This window comes from Canis lupus, chromosome 17, assembly GCF_048164855.1.
Source record: "Canis lupus baileyi chromosome 17, mCanLup2.hap1, whole genome shotgun sequence".
Taxonomy (NCBI): Eukaryota; Metazoa; Chordata; class Mammalia; order Carnivora; family Canidae; genus Canis; species Canis lupus.
Window position 1 is genome coordinate 33,705,124 of NC_132854.1, and position 19,004 is coordinate 33,724,127.

The 19,004-nt window shown below is 37.5% G+C and overlaps 1 protein-coding gene across 15 annotated transcripts in view; it reads left to right on the forward strand.

Moving 5' to 3' along the window:
* Positions 1-19,004, forward strand: part of KLF12 (KLF transcription factor 12) — a 590,400-nt gene that overhangs the window by 541,395 nt on the left and 30,001 nt on the right. For all 15 annotated transcript variants that reach the window (XR_012009964.1, XR_012009965.1, XM_072782791.1 and 12 more), the window contains one exon: positions 15,496-15,653. Coding sequence is in view for 13 of the 15 variants with exons in the window: in XM_072782791.1 (XP_072638892.1) it covers positions 15,496-15,653 (158 nt within the window). In the remaining 2 variants the exon portion in view is untranslated. The remainder of the gene's footprint in view (positions 1-15,495; positions 15,654-19,004) is intronic.

Below are 19,004 nucleotides of genomic sequence, written 5' to 3' on the forward strand. Positions count from 1 at the left end.
ACTGGAAGATAGGTCCTTGAATGAAGGAACCAGGGGGAAGGTTGGGGCAAGTAAAGAACTTTAGTTAATAGGGCTTAAGGGTGATAATCTAGAATGAATGGAGGCCAGCTGACTTGAATGCATTCATAGTGGCATATCCAGGATGGCTTTGGGAAGGCAGGAACTGCTACCTCTTAAGGCCACACCTGGGTAACCCTGTGGGTCACTGCTGACATTAATCACTTCCTCACCAGTAAATTCTACTTTTATAAGCCAGAATTTCCTTTCTAAAACAAAACAAAAATCATGATATTTCCATGACCAAAATGCAGTTCTCCATAAGGGAACATCCCAAATTGATGGCACCTGGGCCTGGTAGTCTTCTCTTCAGCTTTCTCTTTACTCAGCCACTCACATGGCTGCTTCTCCGAATTCTCCAAGACCCACTTGTTGGTATCCTACATTAAGCTTCCCTGATCTCAACCAGATTAAACACCCTCTCCCAGTACTCCCCTAGTCCTTTGTGACTCCTCTCTTTGTCACCTGTTATCTTTATGTCTTGTGTAATATGAATATACTTAATGCCACTGAAATGCACACTTAAAAATGATTAAAAGGGTAAATTTTATGCTACATGTATTTACCATAATAAACAAAAAGACTGGGGCGGGGGAAGGGGAAAAGGTGCAGAAGGGGAAAGATTCTGATTAGATGTTGTAGCGGGAAGCCAGATAAGAGATGAGCATGATGGTGAAGATAGAAGTATTCAAGTCTGGGACACATTTTAAAAGTCGAGCCAATAGATCCTATTGAGGGACTCCTGGGTGGCTCAGCAGTTAAGCATCTGCCTTTGGCTCAGGGCGTGATCCTGGAGTCCAGGGATCAGGTCCCATATTGGGCTCCCTGAATGGAGCCTGCTTCTCTCACTGCCTGTGTCTCTGCCTCTGTGTGTGTGTTTGTGTCTCTCATGAATAAATAAATAAGATCTTAAAAAAAAAAAAGATCCTATTGACAGATTGTAGACAAGAGAGAATGAGTCACCAGGAGATAAGTGGTCATTTCCTGTGATAGAGAAAACGGGAGAAGGAGCTATTTGGGGGGAGAATATCCTGTGTTTGGCTTTATGTTAGAGAAGTCTGCCTGGCACACAAATGGAAGGTCAAAAAGATACATGAGTCTGGAGCTCAAGGAGAAGGGGCTATAGAAATGAAAATGGGTGGCATGTGAAAAGGCAAGCACAAGGCGTGAGAATGAACATTCTCACCCACAGAAAGAGTTGAAACAGAAAAGAGAAATGGCCAGAGGACTGAACTTAGGGAGCCTCCCTCATTCAGAGGCTAGAGAAAGGGGTGGATCCTAGATGGGACATACTTTTCATGAATATTCAGCAAATTCATATCGAGCACCTCCTCTGCCAGGCAGTGTTTTCAGGTGGTTGGGAGAATAATTGCTTAAAAAAAAAAAAAAAAAATGGCATCCACCTCACCCTTGTGCTATCAGGTGCGTTACTTAGCTTGACTGAGTCCCAGAGTCCTCATCTGTGAAATGGGATTATCACTGAGGTCAGTACAAAGGAACACAACAACTTCAATTGTTTCCTGAATATCCACCTGTTTGTACACCATGTTTTATTTTTCTAACCTGAATCCTTCTGGTAATCCTGCAAAATAGGTTTACTGTTTTATAGAAAAAGTTTAGGGAAGCTAATAAGTTTTTCTAAGACACAGCTAAAAATTCATCAGCAAGGTTCTTACCCTGGTAGTTCTGAACTCATGTCTTTGAGTCCATCCACTTTTCAAACTATTCTAATATGTAAAACACTCAGCAAGCTGCCTAAGGCCATAGCAAGAGCTTCCAAACATGTTTCTTTCATCCTTGTCCTTCCTTCCCTCTACTTAAGTGGATCTCTTTGAGGTCCTGGAAAACAAACTCCTATAATTAAAACCAAACAGAAAAGCAATCACCTAGGTCATCAAGTATGTAAACTGCCAACCATAAACTTAGTGATGTCCCCAAACAAATTTAATGAATGTTAATTGACTGAATAAACAAAAACTATGCATTTTTTAGTCTAATTTTCTCTACAAAGCACCTGGCCTTTAGAATTACAGATTGGACAGCACTTAATGAAATTCCATTACCATTAAATTTGTTTTATAAGCTTTCTTTTATGAAATCCATTCAAGTTACCCCTGAAAATACTTCTTTATTACCTAGTTTCTACTAGCCTTTTAAATTATAACTTGCCTAGTAAAGGAAAAGAAAATGCCACTCTATTGTTTTTTAAACATAAATCTATTGTTTACATGTAGATTAATTTTAATCATTAGCGTTTCCTATCTTGCCACTCTTCCCGTGGACTCCCAGCTGGTTAATGGCATTGCTATTATCCTGGTCACCCAGGCTAAGCCACTGGGGCCACCTTTCATTCCTTCCTCTCCCTCACCTGCCATTATCTAACCCATCACCAAGAACTGACAGATCTACTTCTGAAATGCCTTGGAGCCCGTCCTCTCTGATTCAGATTTTAAAACACTAGTTAGGTTCCAGGAGAATCTACTTCTTTTGAGTCATGGTAATAAATGCTTTCTAATTGATAAGGGCCTTGACTTTAATCACTTCCTCACTAATAAATTCTTTCATAAGCCAGAATTTTCCTCCTTAAAAAAAAAAAAAAAAAAAAAAAAAAAGTCCTGATTTTTCCAGGACCTACAAAATTCAGTTCTCTATAAGGGAATACAGTTGATGCTACCTGGCCAATTGTACTATTCTCTTCTGCTTTCTCTTTACTACGTACATGGCTGTTTGTCAGTATTCTTCAAGGACCCACTTGTTGGAAGCCTACATTAAGCTTGTCCTGATCTCAACCAGAATTAAAGACTCTCTCCCTTTAATCCCAAAGTATTTTATTATTCCTTTCTTTATCACATATCATTTTTATGCCTTGTGTAATTATGATTTGCATACATAATAAGTTGGGGAAATTTTTATTATCTTAACAGCTGGCACCAAGTTCCTCCAGAACAAAACTCTCTTGGTGTGGAAAATGTCCTTAGAAATGCTTGGAGGTGGACCTTAAGCTAAACCCCACTCCCACCTCCCAGCCACAGACTTGTATATAACTATAGCCACAAGGTTTTCCCTCAGAGGAGAAAGCTGCCCTGCGTGCACAAAGGGAAGGGATTGGTTGTTTTTCTATTGAATAAAGATGAGATGGGGGTGGGAGCAGCAACCAGGGTAAAGAGGAAGGAGAGAGAGAAGGCCTGCAAGATGAAAGATTGCCTGAGGCTGGATGGGACCTGGGAGCTGCACAGAGGTAGCCAAAGGCATTTTACAAATACAGAGAAAACTAGGAACTGAGAGCCAAAGCTCCAAGAGCCTCTGAACATCTATAGTGAAAGGGGCTACTAAACAGTCAGATGAGTTCATGTGGCTGTTCTTGATGAGAAAATTGAAGATGATACGGTTTCTAGCATCAGGATTAATGCTAGAGAACAAGGTGGCCCTGAAAATATAACCCTCCCAGAAATCTACTTATATTTTACAGGGTGAGGGCTAGACTTCCACAGATCCTAGAATTGACAAAGGTTTGAGTCTTTTCCAACTACTTGAGGTAGATAAATATCCAAGTTCTGCACCTCACCAGATTATAAAACTCTTTGATGCCCATTTGCATTGCTATGGTGAACACACAGAATAGATTTGTTTTATTTTTTATTTTTTTAAGTTGTATTTATGTAAGTAATCTCTACACCCAACATGGAGCTTGAACTAACAAACCTGAAGTCAAGAGTCATATGCTCTTCTGACTGAGCCAGCCAGATGCCCCTGTTGTTTTATTTTATTGAATCAACATTGGGTTGGTTATTTTTTTTTTTGAATCAACATTGTTAAGATGAAAAATACCTATACAACTATTACTAATTTAAACTCTCTCATCTTACTGATTTTCTCAGTATAAAGAAGCCTAGTAAAAAAAATACCAACAGTGCAAATGATATTTAATTATCAGTACATATGTGCAAGAGATTGAGTATTGATTGCCATCTTGACCTATTAATGGTTCTTCATCTTTCTCTGGGAAAGATGTGATGTAGAAAGAAGTATAAACTAAAACTCTTATTATTTCCCACTTACCCATCCTAAGCTACTTTTCTCAGCTATTTGTCAGCTATAAGAATGCCAATAACATTATCCATCCTGTCTATCTTTCTGTAATTTTTGTGATGATCTTCTAGGTTTACGTATGGTAATATATAAGCCATTATCATGCCACCTGCAATATTTTAACAGTACACAGTAAGTTTACTAAAACATTACCATACACTGTTTATCTAAGAGACTACCGACAATATCTTACAATATTCTGTAGATAATCTTTTACCAATAATGGAGAAGAGTGAAATTGGAAAGTAGTATTTGCGTAATGCTTTAAAGCTTGTGGAGTTTTTATCTAATCCTTCTTCCTAGGTGAATAGGAATAGGCCAGGATGGTGCATTTGGTGGACAGTATGGCATCTGAGAAGTTCTAGGTGAGAGTAGGACCAATAGCATAGAAATATCAGAAACATCAGCTCCATAGAAGCAGGCTAAGAGCAAAACTGGGGCTGCAAAGAGAGGTTAAGTATTAGTGAATAGGAACAGTCAACATAGTAAGAAATGATTCTTACTGTAAACATATCATGAAACCCAAGTCAAGAAGGAGCACAGGACACTTCCCAACTTCTTCGATGAGGGCAACGTTACCCTGACACCAAACTCAGATAAAGACATCACAAGAAAACTACACAACAAAATCCCTTATGAGTATCAACTCAAGAGCCCACAACAAAATACAAGCAAACTGAATCTAGCAACATATAAAAATAATTGTATACCATGACCAAGTGAGATTTAACCCAAGAATGAGGCTTTGACATAAGAATATCAATTAATATAATGCATTATATTAATAGACTAAGAGACAAGATCACCTGATTATCTCAATTGGTACAGAAAAAGGCATTTTGACAAATCCAGCATCTTTTCATGGTAAAAAAAAAATACTCAGCAAACTAAGAATAGAAGGGAATGTCTTCAACTCTGAACATCTTGGAACCCTGAAAACTCTGAAGCACCATTCTTAAAAAATTAAACCTTAAATGAAAAGATGTCCCATTTCATGGATTGCAAGGCTTAATGTTGGTAAGATGGTAGCATTGCAAAAAAAAATGGTAAATAAATCCAATGAAATCTCTACCCAGATTCTACTGCATTTTCTTTTGCAGAAACTGACAAATGATCTTAAAATTCATATGGAAATAATCTTGGAAAGACAGTCTTAAGAATAAGAACAAATTTAGAAGACTAACAATGTCCGATTTCAAAATTTACCTCAAAGCTGTAAGCTAGATAGTGTGGTACTAGGATTAAAGTGTGCACATATAAATCAATGGAACCACAGTGAGAGTTCAGAAATAAACCTTTACATTTATGGTCAGTTGATTTTCACAAGGGTGCCAAGACAATCCAATGAAGAAAGAAAAATATTTTCAACAAATAATGTTGAGACAACATGCAAGAGAATGAAATTAGACTCCATACACAAAAATTAGCTCAGAATGGATCATAGATCTAAATGTAAGAGCTAACTCTCTAAAGCTATTAGAAGAAAATATGAGTAAATCTTTGAGGCCTTAAGCTAGTTAAAGCCTTCTTAGGTATAACAACAAATATATATTGGCTAAAGAAATATTAAATTGGACTTAATTAAGATTTAAAACTTTTGTGCTTTAAGGATATAATCAAGAAAGTGAAAAGACAGTCCACAGATATGGGAGAAAATATTTGCAAATCATATATTTGATAGGAGACTTGTATCCTAGAATAAGTGGAAATCTTAGAACTCAACAATAAAAAGACAACACAATTTTAAAATAAGCAAAGTATTTGAATAGACATTTCTCCAAAGAAGATCGACAAATGGTCTATGAGCACGTGAAAAGATGTTCAACATCATTAGTCTTTGGGGAAATTGCAAAGCTAAACCACAATGAGATACACATACTGGGATGGCTAAAGTGAAGAAGACAGATACGTTTGGTGAGGATGAGGATATATTACAACTTTCAGTGCCGATGAAATTACAAAATTGTGTAGCCACTTGGAAAAACAGTTTGAAATTTTCTCAAAATATTAAACCTAGAATTACCATATAATCTAGCACAGTAATTCCACCACTAGATATATACGTAAGAGAATTTAAAACATATCCACAGAAAAACTTGTACAAATGTTCATAGTAGCACTATTCATAATAGCTGAAAAGCTCATCAACTAATAAAAGTGTGATATATCTCTACAATGGAGTATTATTCAGCTAAAAAAGGAATGAAGTATTGATGTATGCTACAATGTGGGTGAACCTTGAAAACTTTATGTTAAATTTAGGACAAAAGTCAGACATAAAAAGCCATATTTTATATGATTATGTTTCTCCTAAATGTGTAGAATAGACTAATCTATAGGGATCAAAGTAGATTAGTAGTCACCAGGGAAGGGGGCGGTGGTGGCAGGGGATATTCATGAGTATGGAATTTCCTTTTAGGATGATGAGAATATTCTGGAACTAGACAGAGGTGGTAGTTCCATACATTGTGAATATAATGAATGCTACTGAATTGTACACTTTATAGGTTAAATTTTATCATATGTGAATTATATCTTAAGGTTATTAACCAAAAAAGGAAATAGGAGCCCAAGGCTAAGAATCGGCGAATTGTTCTGACAGGTCCACATTTGAAATATGGGAATCTGAAAATCAAAGAGATTAAATGTCTAAAATACCATTGCTAAGAAAAGTTATAATTTATATCTAGATTTTCAGATTACGTCTATGCTTTTTCTGTAGGAATAGCAACAAGAAGTGGGATCTTGTTTTCTTTTTTTCTTAAAGATATAATGTGAGCTTATTGATCACAAGACTTTAATTTAGGAGTCCACATATTAAAACCCAGGTTCAAATTTCCCGTGTGTTTCTAAGTCCATGCTACTCTTTTGTTTTCCTTGTTTAACATAAAAATTCCACTTAAAAAAAAATCCACTTAGTGCAGAAAGTAATTTATGAGACATACGTTTAAAAAATTATTGTACAAAATTAAAACTATATAGTTTGGGGTTGGGAGCTGTATAATTAAGGTAGAAAATAAATATACCAAATCTGAGGCTTTTGTGGCTGAGTTTCCTGGCACCCAAAGCAAAAAAGTAAAATAGAGTAGGTATTTTAGTCTGTTTGCTAAAGGAAAAAAAGAATACTGGTATTGCCAGATTTTCCTTCTACTAAGTAAAAATTATGACACAGATATTTCTATAACCTCATTGGAGATTAGAAAAGTCCTAGCTTGAGGGGTCAGGAAGCAAGCATCAGGTTCCAGCTCTGCTGGTCTGTAGCTGTGTGGCTTTGGCACGGTAATTCATTAGCTTCCTGAGCCTGTTTCTCATCTTCCACATGTCTTTCAAATACGAATGTGGGTCACGTTAATATACTTATTTTTTCAATGTTAATCCGGTGGAGTATTTGAAGATTACGTAAAGTTTTTAGGAAAGGAAATAAAAAACAGGTAAAAACTTCCTTCCATTAAATGGGAAGATTTTTGTTCTTTTCCAAAATCCAAACACATGCTGATTTGATGGTAGGAAAAATGCCTATTTGTGGCACCAGACAGCTCTTTTGACCAACAAAAACTCAAGTGGAACATTACCAATAAAATCTACTTGGTCTTGTTATTTATATATCCCCATACGAGCAATAAAAACTATTTCAATAATTTATGTAAGCTTAAGTACCAGATAGTTAACTGATATAATTCTGGTGTTAATAAAAGAAATCTCTAGTGTAACATAGGCCTGGTTAATGATCAGCATAAAATAGATGGAGGCCTGTTTTGGTGGTCACTTCAAAAGTATATTTATGGTCGCATTACAGTATCTCACTAGAACTATGTATTTGAAACATTTTAGATATGTTTTAATATTTAAAACCATTTTAGGGGCACCTGGGTGGCTCAGTCAGTTAACCTGCCTTTGGCTCAGGTCATGATCTCAGAGCCCTGGGATGGAGCTGAGCAGGGAGCCTGCTTCTCCCTCTGCCTCTCCCCCAACTCCCACCTCCACTTATGCTCACCAACCCTCCCTCAAATAAACAAATAAAAATCTTTTTAAAATAAAAAAAAAGTAAAAAATAAAACACAGAGTTTTATATACTGCCCTTGCCTGGGCTACATCCTTAGGGTTATCTTGTTAGTGAATCTGTCTTATAATAAGATGCTTCTGATAGAGAAAAACTAACTTCTTTATATAAAATTCTGCCATAGGGCTGTGTTATGGTGAGACTCCATTGTCTGCACATTAAAGTAAATTCTTCAAAGGGTTGACTGTGTTCCTCAAGCTCCTTCCTTCCTTTCTTTACCTTCACCCTTTCAAGCCTCTGTTGGCATGCCAGCTTCAAGAGAGGCATGCCTAAGACATATCTGCATTCTTGAGGAGTTCAACATTTATCTTTAATGAAATAACTAGAACTTTTTTTTTTTTAATTTAGCACCCTTCTAGGGGATCTCCAAATCAGATGGGCTCAAGAGCCACACCAGTAAAATTAGTGTAAAGTGCTGCCCTTATAAGGTAATAAGGAGTGCTAGAGCTCAGCCAAACTGGGGAGGACAGGACCTGCCTTAAATTCAGATTAAAATAATAACCTAGTAAGTATAAGATTCAAATGATCCATCCAGCTACAACTCCTGGTGTAAAACATAATTTAAACCCTGATGTTTTCTGAAGAGATTCTGTGACAAGTTCATCTGAATATTTCAGTACATTATGTGTCTTCCATTCAGTATCCAGTGTAATTCAGTGTGATTCAGAAATCCAAACTTGTTTCAACCTACATCATGAATTGTTTTTATGAGGGTAAAGTCTTTGCAAGGCATATGGCGGCTCCCCTAAAGTAACTATTTTGAATAGATACTGTTTATTGAAAATGGATCTCTTTTGTTAGCAAACAAGCTCCTCTCTCCTTGCAATCTAAATTTATCAGAAGTTTGAAAATAAAACCAATCACAGCCAATGCCATTAATGGTTCTTTTTTTTTCTCCTCTTTTATCTTTAAGCCTTTTGTTATTGCGGCTTTTAAACTTATTTGCTAAAATATGGTGAATCAAAAAAGACTAGAAAAAAAAAAAAGACTAGAAAGATAAGCCTGTAACCATTTTGAGTATTTTAATGGTCTAGCAAGTGATGAACACTTAGTAACAGCTGCCATGTATAAGTAAAAACTGTGATATATTGAGTCCGTCCACAGACCCACCCCCAAAAAAGCTCATTCAGAAACTTATCATCTATAATTAGTAGGAGATTTTCTTTATTAAACCTAAAACAATAATTAGAACTACATTTTGGACATGTTCTGTTCATATGAAAAGTGCCAAAATCTAGTTGAATATATGCTAAGATGGAGCTTGTTGACATATTTTAGCAAATGTATTACTCCTGATTTACACATTTTGTGAAAAAGGATTTATTTTTATTGAATCCAGATTTGAACGTGAAGTAGTATAATGCCTTAGTCACAGCTTCTGGAAGGGTTGGCAACTGCTAATCTTACAATTTCAATCTGTTATCAAAAGTAGTTTTCCATAGGAAATCATAGGCGGCAGTCAAAGAGGAACTTCATGCTGGTGAATCTGTGCTGCCTTGGGATGTAGCTTCTGGGAATTCGATAGTGAGGGTATCTAAATAGCAGCTTTTCCCCAATTGATATCATAGAAAAGACACCAATGTGGTTTGATAGCAGCTGGACAAAATCTGTTATCATATGGGAAGATAAATACAAAGATTGCTGCTTCTGAGAGCCATCTACTGGCTGAGAGAAAGCCTGCAAAAAAAAAAAAAAAAAAAAGTCTGGCTTGTCCAAGCGAACAGAAGCTCTATTACCAAGATTTATGTAATGCCTGGTTAACTGAAAGTCTCATCAACTTCTTTTCTGGCTTATGGCCTCAATATTTCATTCCCAATGTAGTGTTTGATTTACTAACAAGGAAGTGGTTCGTTCTTACACGCATTCTGTGGCAGAAACTAAGTCACAATTCTAGTAAGTAATATTCTGCCCTATTCAAAATAATTTGAAAATAAACTTCTGAAAACAGTACAAAATATATTTTTAAAACTGACTGTTCCCCTCTTCCCTTAAGGTAACTCTATCATGCAGCCAACTCAAATCATTTTTGGTACAATTGTAAATAAACTGGAACAGCAAGGAAAGAAACTAGTTCTGTGGCTGCGGTGGTCAAGGGAGACATAATTGCATACCACTGCCAAACTCAGCCGTCTAAAAACATTTTCCTGGCAATAAATATTTTTTTCACAACAACTTAGGAAAGTATTTTCTTAGGTAGGTTAATAGTAATTATACCGAATACCTCTACTGGCAGTATTTAAAAAGCAGTTTACCTTAAAATTCTCCAGAGAAAAGTTTATGCCTTATTATAGCAGACTACGTTTAAAAATGCTTTTATGTGCTGTGTTTTTTTTTTTTCCTATAATTGGGCTACAGGGAACATTTAAATGATACAGATTACGTTGTTGCATTATCCTATTGTATCCTATGCTAGTTGATACTACCTGTGTCTACCTGAGTCTGTAGAAAGCAATAAATAAGATTGGGTTCAAATCCTAGTGTAGTTTTTCCCTTCTCTGCCTCAGTGTCCCCATCTTTAAGTGAGAGGCACTATTAATATCAACCTCGCAGAGTTGCTTTGGAGCTTAAAGCATTTATTTAGACCTGAGCCTGGTGCATGGTCAGCCTTCTGTAAATGTCAGCTGCCATATTACCCACAGCCATGCTCCTTGGAGGTCTGTTGAGACTCAATGTGTGAACTTGCTAAAGCACTTTCTATTTTATTCCATTGTTTTATGCTCTTGTTTTAAATTTTGGGATGTGTGTGTCCTCTTTCTCTTTTCAGCCTTAGACAATGTCCTGGCTTTTTGTTTTTTGTTTTTTTTTAAACACCTATAAAAACTTCAATTTCTGTGAAGGGCATCTCATCACACTGAGGTCACATGTGACAAATGGCCTTTTATTACCTGCTGATTACAGTTACCCTTAATTTCTTTCATGGCAACCATGCGCTGCCTTCTTTAAATAGAGCTGTTCCTGGATGTGACTTTTCGAGCCTCTCTGGGTTTAATTCTAATTTAACTTGCCATTCCAAGTGGGACTGTTGTGCAACTGAAGTCATGATTCACTCATTTGTTCTCTCTAGATCTAATTATTACCACGCAGTGCCTGTGAGGCCCCCTCAGGCGCTCATTCACGAATCCAAATGGTCTAACCCTTCTGGGGAAGGGAGTGGGCCTTTGGTTATTGTTCTTTTGAACTGTGCAGATTGCCTTTAGTGCAGTCTCTGGGAACGCACTGGCACCTGTTGTACCTCTACCATTTTCATTACACCAAGCTTATTATGAAGGATTATTGGAAGAATCCTGTGCTGGCATCTGCAGCCATAGTTTTTGCACATTTCCATCTTAACCAGCTTTTGAAGCACAGAACCAGTTTGCGTGTATTTGGGGATACCTGAATGGCCTTCTGAACAGAGGGTACAGGCTCAGAAAGCATAGAAAGAGCATAATAGAAACACCAGAAGCATGTTAGCTGTTCTGTTACTAGATGCCCGTGCTTGTGAGCCTCAGAGTGGGACAGGACAAGAGCAAGATCATTCTTCACCCTCCCCTGTTCAGTAGATGCTTATTGGGGCCAAAGGGGAGATTTTTATTTCATTCACCAGTATACTAACATGTTCAGAGGGATCTCAATGGCCCTCCACCGAGAATTTTAATTATAAGGAATGCCTTAGAATGCCGTCCTCTTGAATTTAGGGCAAAGAACTGAGGTACTTAGGTACCTGTTATTTTAATGGTTACCCAGACTCTGACTTTCAGTAGCCACTTGGTGTATAGTATTTAAAATATGAAATTTAGGGAAATGGGAGTTAAGAGTGAAAAATTGACCATTATCTGAAGACTTGAAATAGAAGAATCCTAGTAAGGGTTAATTAACCAATTGAGGGTTAATTGATTAAATTAAAAATTAGGAATACCTGACTTAATACACTCATCTATCCATCCATTCATTCACTCATTCAAATTAGCAAACATTTCTTGAATGTTCACCGTGTTCTGGGCTCTAGAGCTACCTGGCACCAGTACCTTGCCTGTCACATTTCCTGCCATGGCCTAAGTTTGGCCAAACCCCCACCTTTGGTTGTCTTCCCCCTCCACTGTCTGCCATCTATGGGCTCATGCATGGACCCCAGCACAGCAGCAACCCTGTGTGGAACTGGAGTGTCCTCTCATCTTCCTGTGTTTGAAGTTCTTTTGTTCTTTTGATCCCTGTCCACCTCAGCCCCACATCTCTTGTTTCTACAAAGAGATCAAATAAGTGGTTCTGAAAGGCACAGCCTGGCCAGAGGTTCTTCAGCATCTTCTGAGGATGCCTCTGCCATTTTAAAAGGGAAGCCAGGAAGAAATATTACCTATTGGATATAATTTCCAAGCCAGCTCTGCCAGATGAAGCTGTTTGTCATATATACCTTTTTCAAAGAAATTTTTCTTTTTATTGCATAGATACCTTTAGGGGATAGTTCTTCAAAATGCCCTAAAACATTTTACTTTAGAAATTAACAGTAAAGTATTTGGAGGTAAAAAACAAAACAAAAAACATTTTACTTTAAAATGAGGCAAATCAGGGTGTGAAGTTTTGTAGCATTATAAGGCTTTCCACCTAACACGTCTTTGTTTTGACGTAAACTCAGAAGTCTCAGTGAAGTAGTATCTTGCCACTCTGTGGCCTCTGCTTTCCTTAACCATCTGCCAAATGGTTCCAAGATTGATGGGCTGTAGAGAAGCTGCACCTCATTGGTTCCCTAAAGACTTGCCTAATAGTTACTTGGTTTTAATTTCAGATTTATGTTTTACTTTTCTCTGTATACACAAATACATAACAAGATAAATAGCTAAAATAAACTACAGGCAAAACAATATACGTGTGTGATTATGCATAGTTATATTTACACTTATTAGTGTGTAGAAAGTACTATACAAAACAAACCGTTCTGATTATAGATTTTAAGTTATAATTTGAAGGAAACAGCCATATCATTTTCTTTTGACTTAAAAGATGTCAAACATATCACGACACAGAAATTTCTATTTTTGAGGTCCCCAAGTGCCAAGATCCATATTTATTTTCATGACTAGATATTCAAGAAATGAATCACTGTTGCCCTATCATCACACATAGAATTTTATTCACAAGAAACCCACTGTATGCTAGAGCATACCCCTGCAGGAGCGACCAAAGCTGTTCTTTCATGGGGCATGCCAATCACACTATTTTGACTTTTTCACCATAGGCTCCAGTTGCCACAACTGAGTCAGTTATATGGAAAACCACAAATCTACATTGATACAAAGGAAGGCTGGAAAAAGTGGCTTAGCCATCCCATATTTTCTTTCATTCTACTAATAAAGATCTTGCATAAAACTCTTTAGGGCACACATCGATAAACACCACTTATATTTTGTCTTAGGTATTAGAAAAATTTGGCTGCTGAATCTGTTATTTGTATAAGTGAGAAGATGCATTGAAAACTTAAAAGGCACATATAGAAGGAAACATTGAGAAAAAAATCACTGGAGCAATGTAACAGTGAAGTATTAGAAATAATATAAATGTCAATTGCTTAGGAAATAGACTCTAAAATTCTGGGATAGATATTCACTGGATTACTCCCATGTTTCATCAGAGTCATGCATCAACCATTGGGCTCAAATACAACTCAGTGTTTTGTAAATGAAGTTTTATTAGAACATGAGCCATACTCCCTTGTTTACATATTGTCTATGGCTACTTTTATGCTATAAGCACAGAGTTGATTTGTTACAACATACACTGTATGACTCTCAAAGTCAAAGCAAAATATTTGCTATCTAGCCCTTTACAGAAAAAGTTTACCAACCCCTGATCCAAGTTAAAATACCACATATTTTAAAATGCACCATGCCTTTATGTACCACTAATAAAAAAATTTTGCCAGTTAAACTACATTAAGCCATCAATTGTAAGAAGCATCTGATTTTAGAGACATTAAAATATGAAAAAAAAAACCTCTTAGAATAGATGAGTTATATAGCACTTCAAATAAACGACAGTGTTGGCATCAACATGGATAATCTCACATGCTTAATGTTGAGTGAATAAAAGGCAAGCATAGAGCAATTTGCAAAACGATGTGAACAGTATGATGATATTTATATGTCTCTTAAAAAGCAAAACAATATTATGAGTTTCTATGACTGTGGGTATGTATAGGGAAGGATAATATGAAAGAATTGAATTTAAAGAAAAATGATGACAGAAGTTTTCCCTGGGAGGAGGATGAAAGACAAGGGTGGGCGTTTACCTTTACCTGTAATCTGCTTAAGTGAAGCTTAAACTTCGCTTTCTTCAAAGAACTCTTGCTCAGAATCATTCTCTTTTTCTAAAAGAGGCAATTTACTAATAAGAATTAATTCTGAAAAACATCAAAACATGAAAAAAACTGGAAGAAAATATGTCTTAATATGAACAGTGGTATATTTTTTTACAGTAGAAATATGGATGTGATGTGTTAGTATAGAACTTCATGGGTAACTAAAAACGATTAGTCATATTCTTCATTTCTACCTCAATCAAAAGAGATTAAGGTTTGAAGAAGTACATGTTAATCAATTACCTGACGTTACAAACTAATCCTGTTTTTCTACTGTGGCATGAAGATTAAACAACGTGCAAGTCAGGGCCAAATTTCATAGTTAAAACTTTTTCTCATAATGGTGGTACAGCTAATCTTTAAATACAATGTACTTTATTCCTCACCATGAAAAACCACCAACTGGAAAAGTTAAATGTCAAGTGCATTTTACTGAACAGAAATAGCTTGTCATGAGTCATTGTTATTGATGTACTGATGTCATTTCTTTTAGCCTGACCTCACTTGTTTTGAAATGTACCCTGTGATTTTACATGATTTTATATGCTGTCACGTGCAGTTCAGACCCTCGTGTTATTTCCTAAATGCATTCATTTTGTCTGTCTGTAGCAGGGCTTCCAAAAATATTCCCTGTAAGTGCCATTCAGAGTTCCAGATTGTTTCTTTTGATAAGGAGGATCTGCTTACCTACCACTGCTTTTATTTAGTTTTCGTTTTTGTCTTGTTGTTTTAAGCGTGTCTTTCTCTCTGGAGGAGTGTTTTATCAGAAATAGGCCAAGCTGCCTGCCTTCAAGATTGAGACATGAAGTTACATTCAAGAAAGTGACAGCAGGCAGTGCAGCCGTGGGGCCTTGAGTCTGTATGAAGCTACAGAGCGTGAGGCTGAGGTGGCATGCCACTAGAATGCAAACAGAGGGCTGTGTTGCTCACCACTTAACTCCACTTCTTTTTTTTCCAGTTCAATTTCACCATTTAGTATTGAGAGCACAAGACGCCAGAGACGATCTGAATCCCCAGACTCCAGAAAACGGCGTATCCACAGATGTGATTTTGAGGGATGCAACAAAGTATACACAAAAAGTTCTCACCTGAAGGCTCATCGAAGGACACATACAGGTACAGGGCTTCTCACCGAGGGGAAGGGGAGGGCGGGGGAGGGGGGTCACTGAAAGTCCCAAAGCGGCCACTGCTTGACTCCAGGGTCCTGAGTACACTGGAATGGCGTTTTAGACTTGCTCGTTATATAGTCATCTGAAGTTTACTTCCTTTCTGAGGGGAATGCGTTCCCCTCTCTCCCTTAACAAAGGCTTAAGTTTTAGGGAACCGTAGCAACCAATGAAGTATGTCCTCTGTGTGTTAAGGACGTTTATGATGGTATGACACAGCGATCTAGCCTTTTTCATAATCAGTATTGCCACTTCACCATTGTCTAGTTTAGCAGATTTTAAAATGTCCGTAAAGCACAATGAAGAATAAGCTGAACAAAATCATTCGGTCCTCTTAAAGTTAGCATTTTAAACACCACTTGGATCATGTTTTCTCCCCCCTCAGTCTCTTCCCCCAAATAACCAAATAAACCAAAAAAATAAAATAAAATTGACATACATTATATATAGCACTGTTAGGAGTATAAAAATATTTTCACATGATTCCATTTACTTTTTACTGGCATTTTATATACAGAGAGAGGATTTTTAATATTTAGTTTACAGAGAAAGAAATTGTGACCACATATGATTTACTGACTTTGTCACCTTCCACCTATCCACACCCTCCCCAATCCATCTACCTCTCCATCCATCCATATCTCCATCCATGTACTCATATATCCACTCATCCATCCATCCACCCACCCAGGAAATAACCTAGTGACTCTCAGCCCCCTGCACCCCCTTCCGTCCTGCCCCTTGTGTGTTGCTTGGCCGGCATCCTCTGGCTTCCTTAGGCTTCTGGATCCTGTTGGGAACCATGGGGTGTGTGTGGAGGGGGGGGAGTGGTGGCTGGTAAGGCTCTGGGAAGATACCAAAGGTTGAAAGAGGGCCCCACCTACCTTTTCTAGGAAAAGTGGTGACTAGAATGTGTAAAGCCCAAAGACACAGAATCAGATAGGGAAGGGAAATGTATTCATACACATGCCTGGTAAGTTCTGGTAGCAATGTGCCACAGATCAAGCAAGCTGAATCCAATGACTCTCCTTGACAGGAATCGGATGCCAGCATCTGCCTTGAACTAGAAACTGCAAGTGTAACAGGCTTCTGTTGGGCTTTGAATAGTATTGCCATCTCAAATATATTAAAATAACCACACTATGAACACCATTTCCCGGCTGAGGTAGCAAAATCATTTACGCCAGCATCTGTTGCCATTTATTTAGTCATGTTATTAGACGGTTTCCAAAGCTGCTTTACAGAAACTGTTCCATGACTCCAAACATTGAGACAAGGCATCATTTGTGTGTGTGTGTGTGTGTGTGTGTGTGTGTGTGTGAGAGTGATGAGGTTCTGGTGGAGGAGGCTTGTCTAAAGTCAGAAAACATTGTAGAATCTGGAGTTTACTTTTTCTCATCTAACATATAATATATGTTATATAACATAACTTTGAATACTTCTAATAATTTAACATATTTTGCAAACTACCTCTTCATCTTTCCTCTCTTCTCCCAATCCTTTTCCTTTTTGTACTTAATTCCAGATTCTTGCTTCTCCATTGATTCTGAGCTTCCCCAGGAGAGGTTTTCATCTATTTCTTAGGCTCTGTTTTTGAGAATCAGTTTCTTTGCCACTGAGGCAAAGAATGAGTATAAAAACATGAAAGTCAAATAAGCATGTTCCATCCTGTCATTAGATAATGAACAGAAATCACAGTTGCCGGTATGATCAGGTCACATTACTGACTTTCAATGGGAGCATTTCGGTTTTTTTTAAAAAAAAGAAGGACCTTTCTTCAGTAAATCATCATATATTTTGAGTTATTCCTTGAACTTTCTGAAATACAGATTAGCCTCAGTTGTACACAGATACCTCTGTTCTATTTATCCAAGTGATAAACAGTGGATGAGGGGAAAAAGCTTAATTAGGGACTAGTAAAGGATCTAACTCTGTGGCATTAAGAAGTTGCATCTTACAGGGGTGAACATATACTATGAAAGTAGGGGGGACATGGTGTATGCATTATAATTCAAAGCAATATAAACTTTGAATATTAAAGCAGAATTAATTAGCTTGGGTTATTAATAAAATGAAATCATAGACTCTTAGAGTCCACATGGACCTTCTACACCAGAGAGTCTACTTTGTTTCCTAACTACGGGAATCCCCTGGGTGTCATCTCTCACGAAGAACAAGTCACTGCGATGCAGTTTTCTGCACATGCACACATCTTATGTTTTATTTGATCCTCACAACACCCGTGATTGGAGCTGTCATTATCCCATTTCTGCAGTGGTGGCTCCTGGTCAAGTATTGTTCCCACGGCAGTGAGCTTATGTTTTTGCAAGTGGCAGAGAGCAAGACAAGTTGGGTGAAATTTCTGAGGGCAGAGTCCTCATCTCATCAGTATTGAATCACCTCTCATGGCATTGTTTGGCTCAGAGTACCTTCTGGTTGAATAGAATAGCTCCAGCTATCATGCTCTTATTTTCACTTCCTGGCCCGGTGCTGCTCGCAAACCCATCATGAATCACAAGCATCTTCATTTCTCCAAATCACATACCCTCTTAGCCATGTTTTTCTAGATATATGGCACTGTGTCTTATTAAGTTTCCACACTACAAATGGAGGGAAGAGATTATGTTAAAGGACGTCTCTTAAAATGCAAAAGAAAGTTGGAAGCCTTTTAGCAGTGGACTCTCCATTAAGTCATCCAAATCAAAGACTGCTGAGATCTACATCTTGTCCATCTTTTGTACCTATAACCGATTACCTTTAAACCTTAACATCCAATGTTGTGTTGATAATTGGACCTGTCTCTCCAGGGATGGCTCCCTCAGGAGTAGTGTATTTCCTCTGTTTGAACACATTTCGCCACAGGCTGGATGATCTTCTGTGGGTGATACAGGACAGAGTTGGTGTTCTGAGGGCTACACATGCCCTTTCAGGTTTGGGAAATTATTATTCTACATCCATTTGATTGACTTGGACCCATTCTTCTAATAAGTTGATGACTTGGAAACCTTTCCCCACCTACATTTAGTTCTCTCTTTCAGCATCTCCATTTTTGCCAGGTGTTAATAAGTAGGACAGGTTTAAGGAAAAAGCCCTAAGATGTGATCCCAGAGACTTCCATCCAACTGAGTCTTAATTCATTAACCAGTAGCTAAAAAATCTACCTAACTGACCCTATTTCCAGTCCCTCTTTCCTGATCTCACATCAACATCAGCAAGTCCTTGTTGAAATTCCTGCTCCAAACCAAGACATGCCAGATCCACTCATCCACTTAGCAGAGAGATATTTACTCTTTAAACATGG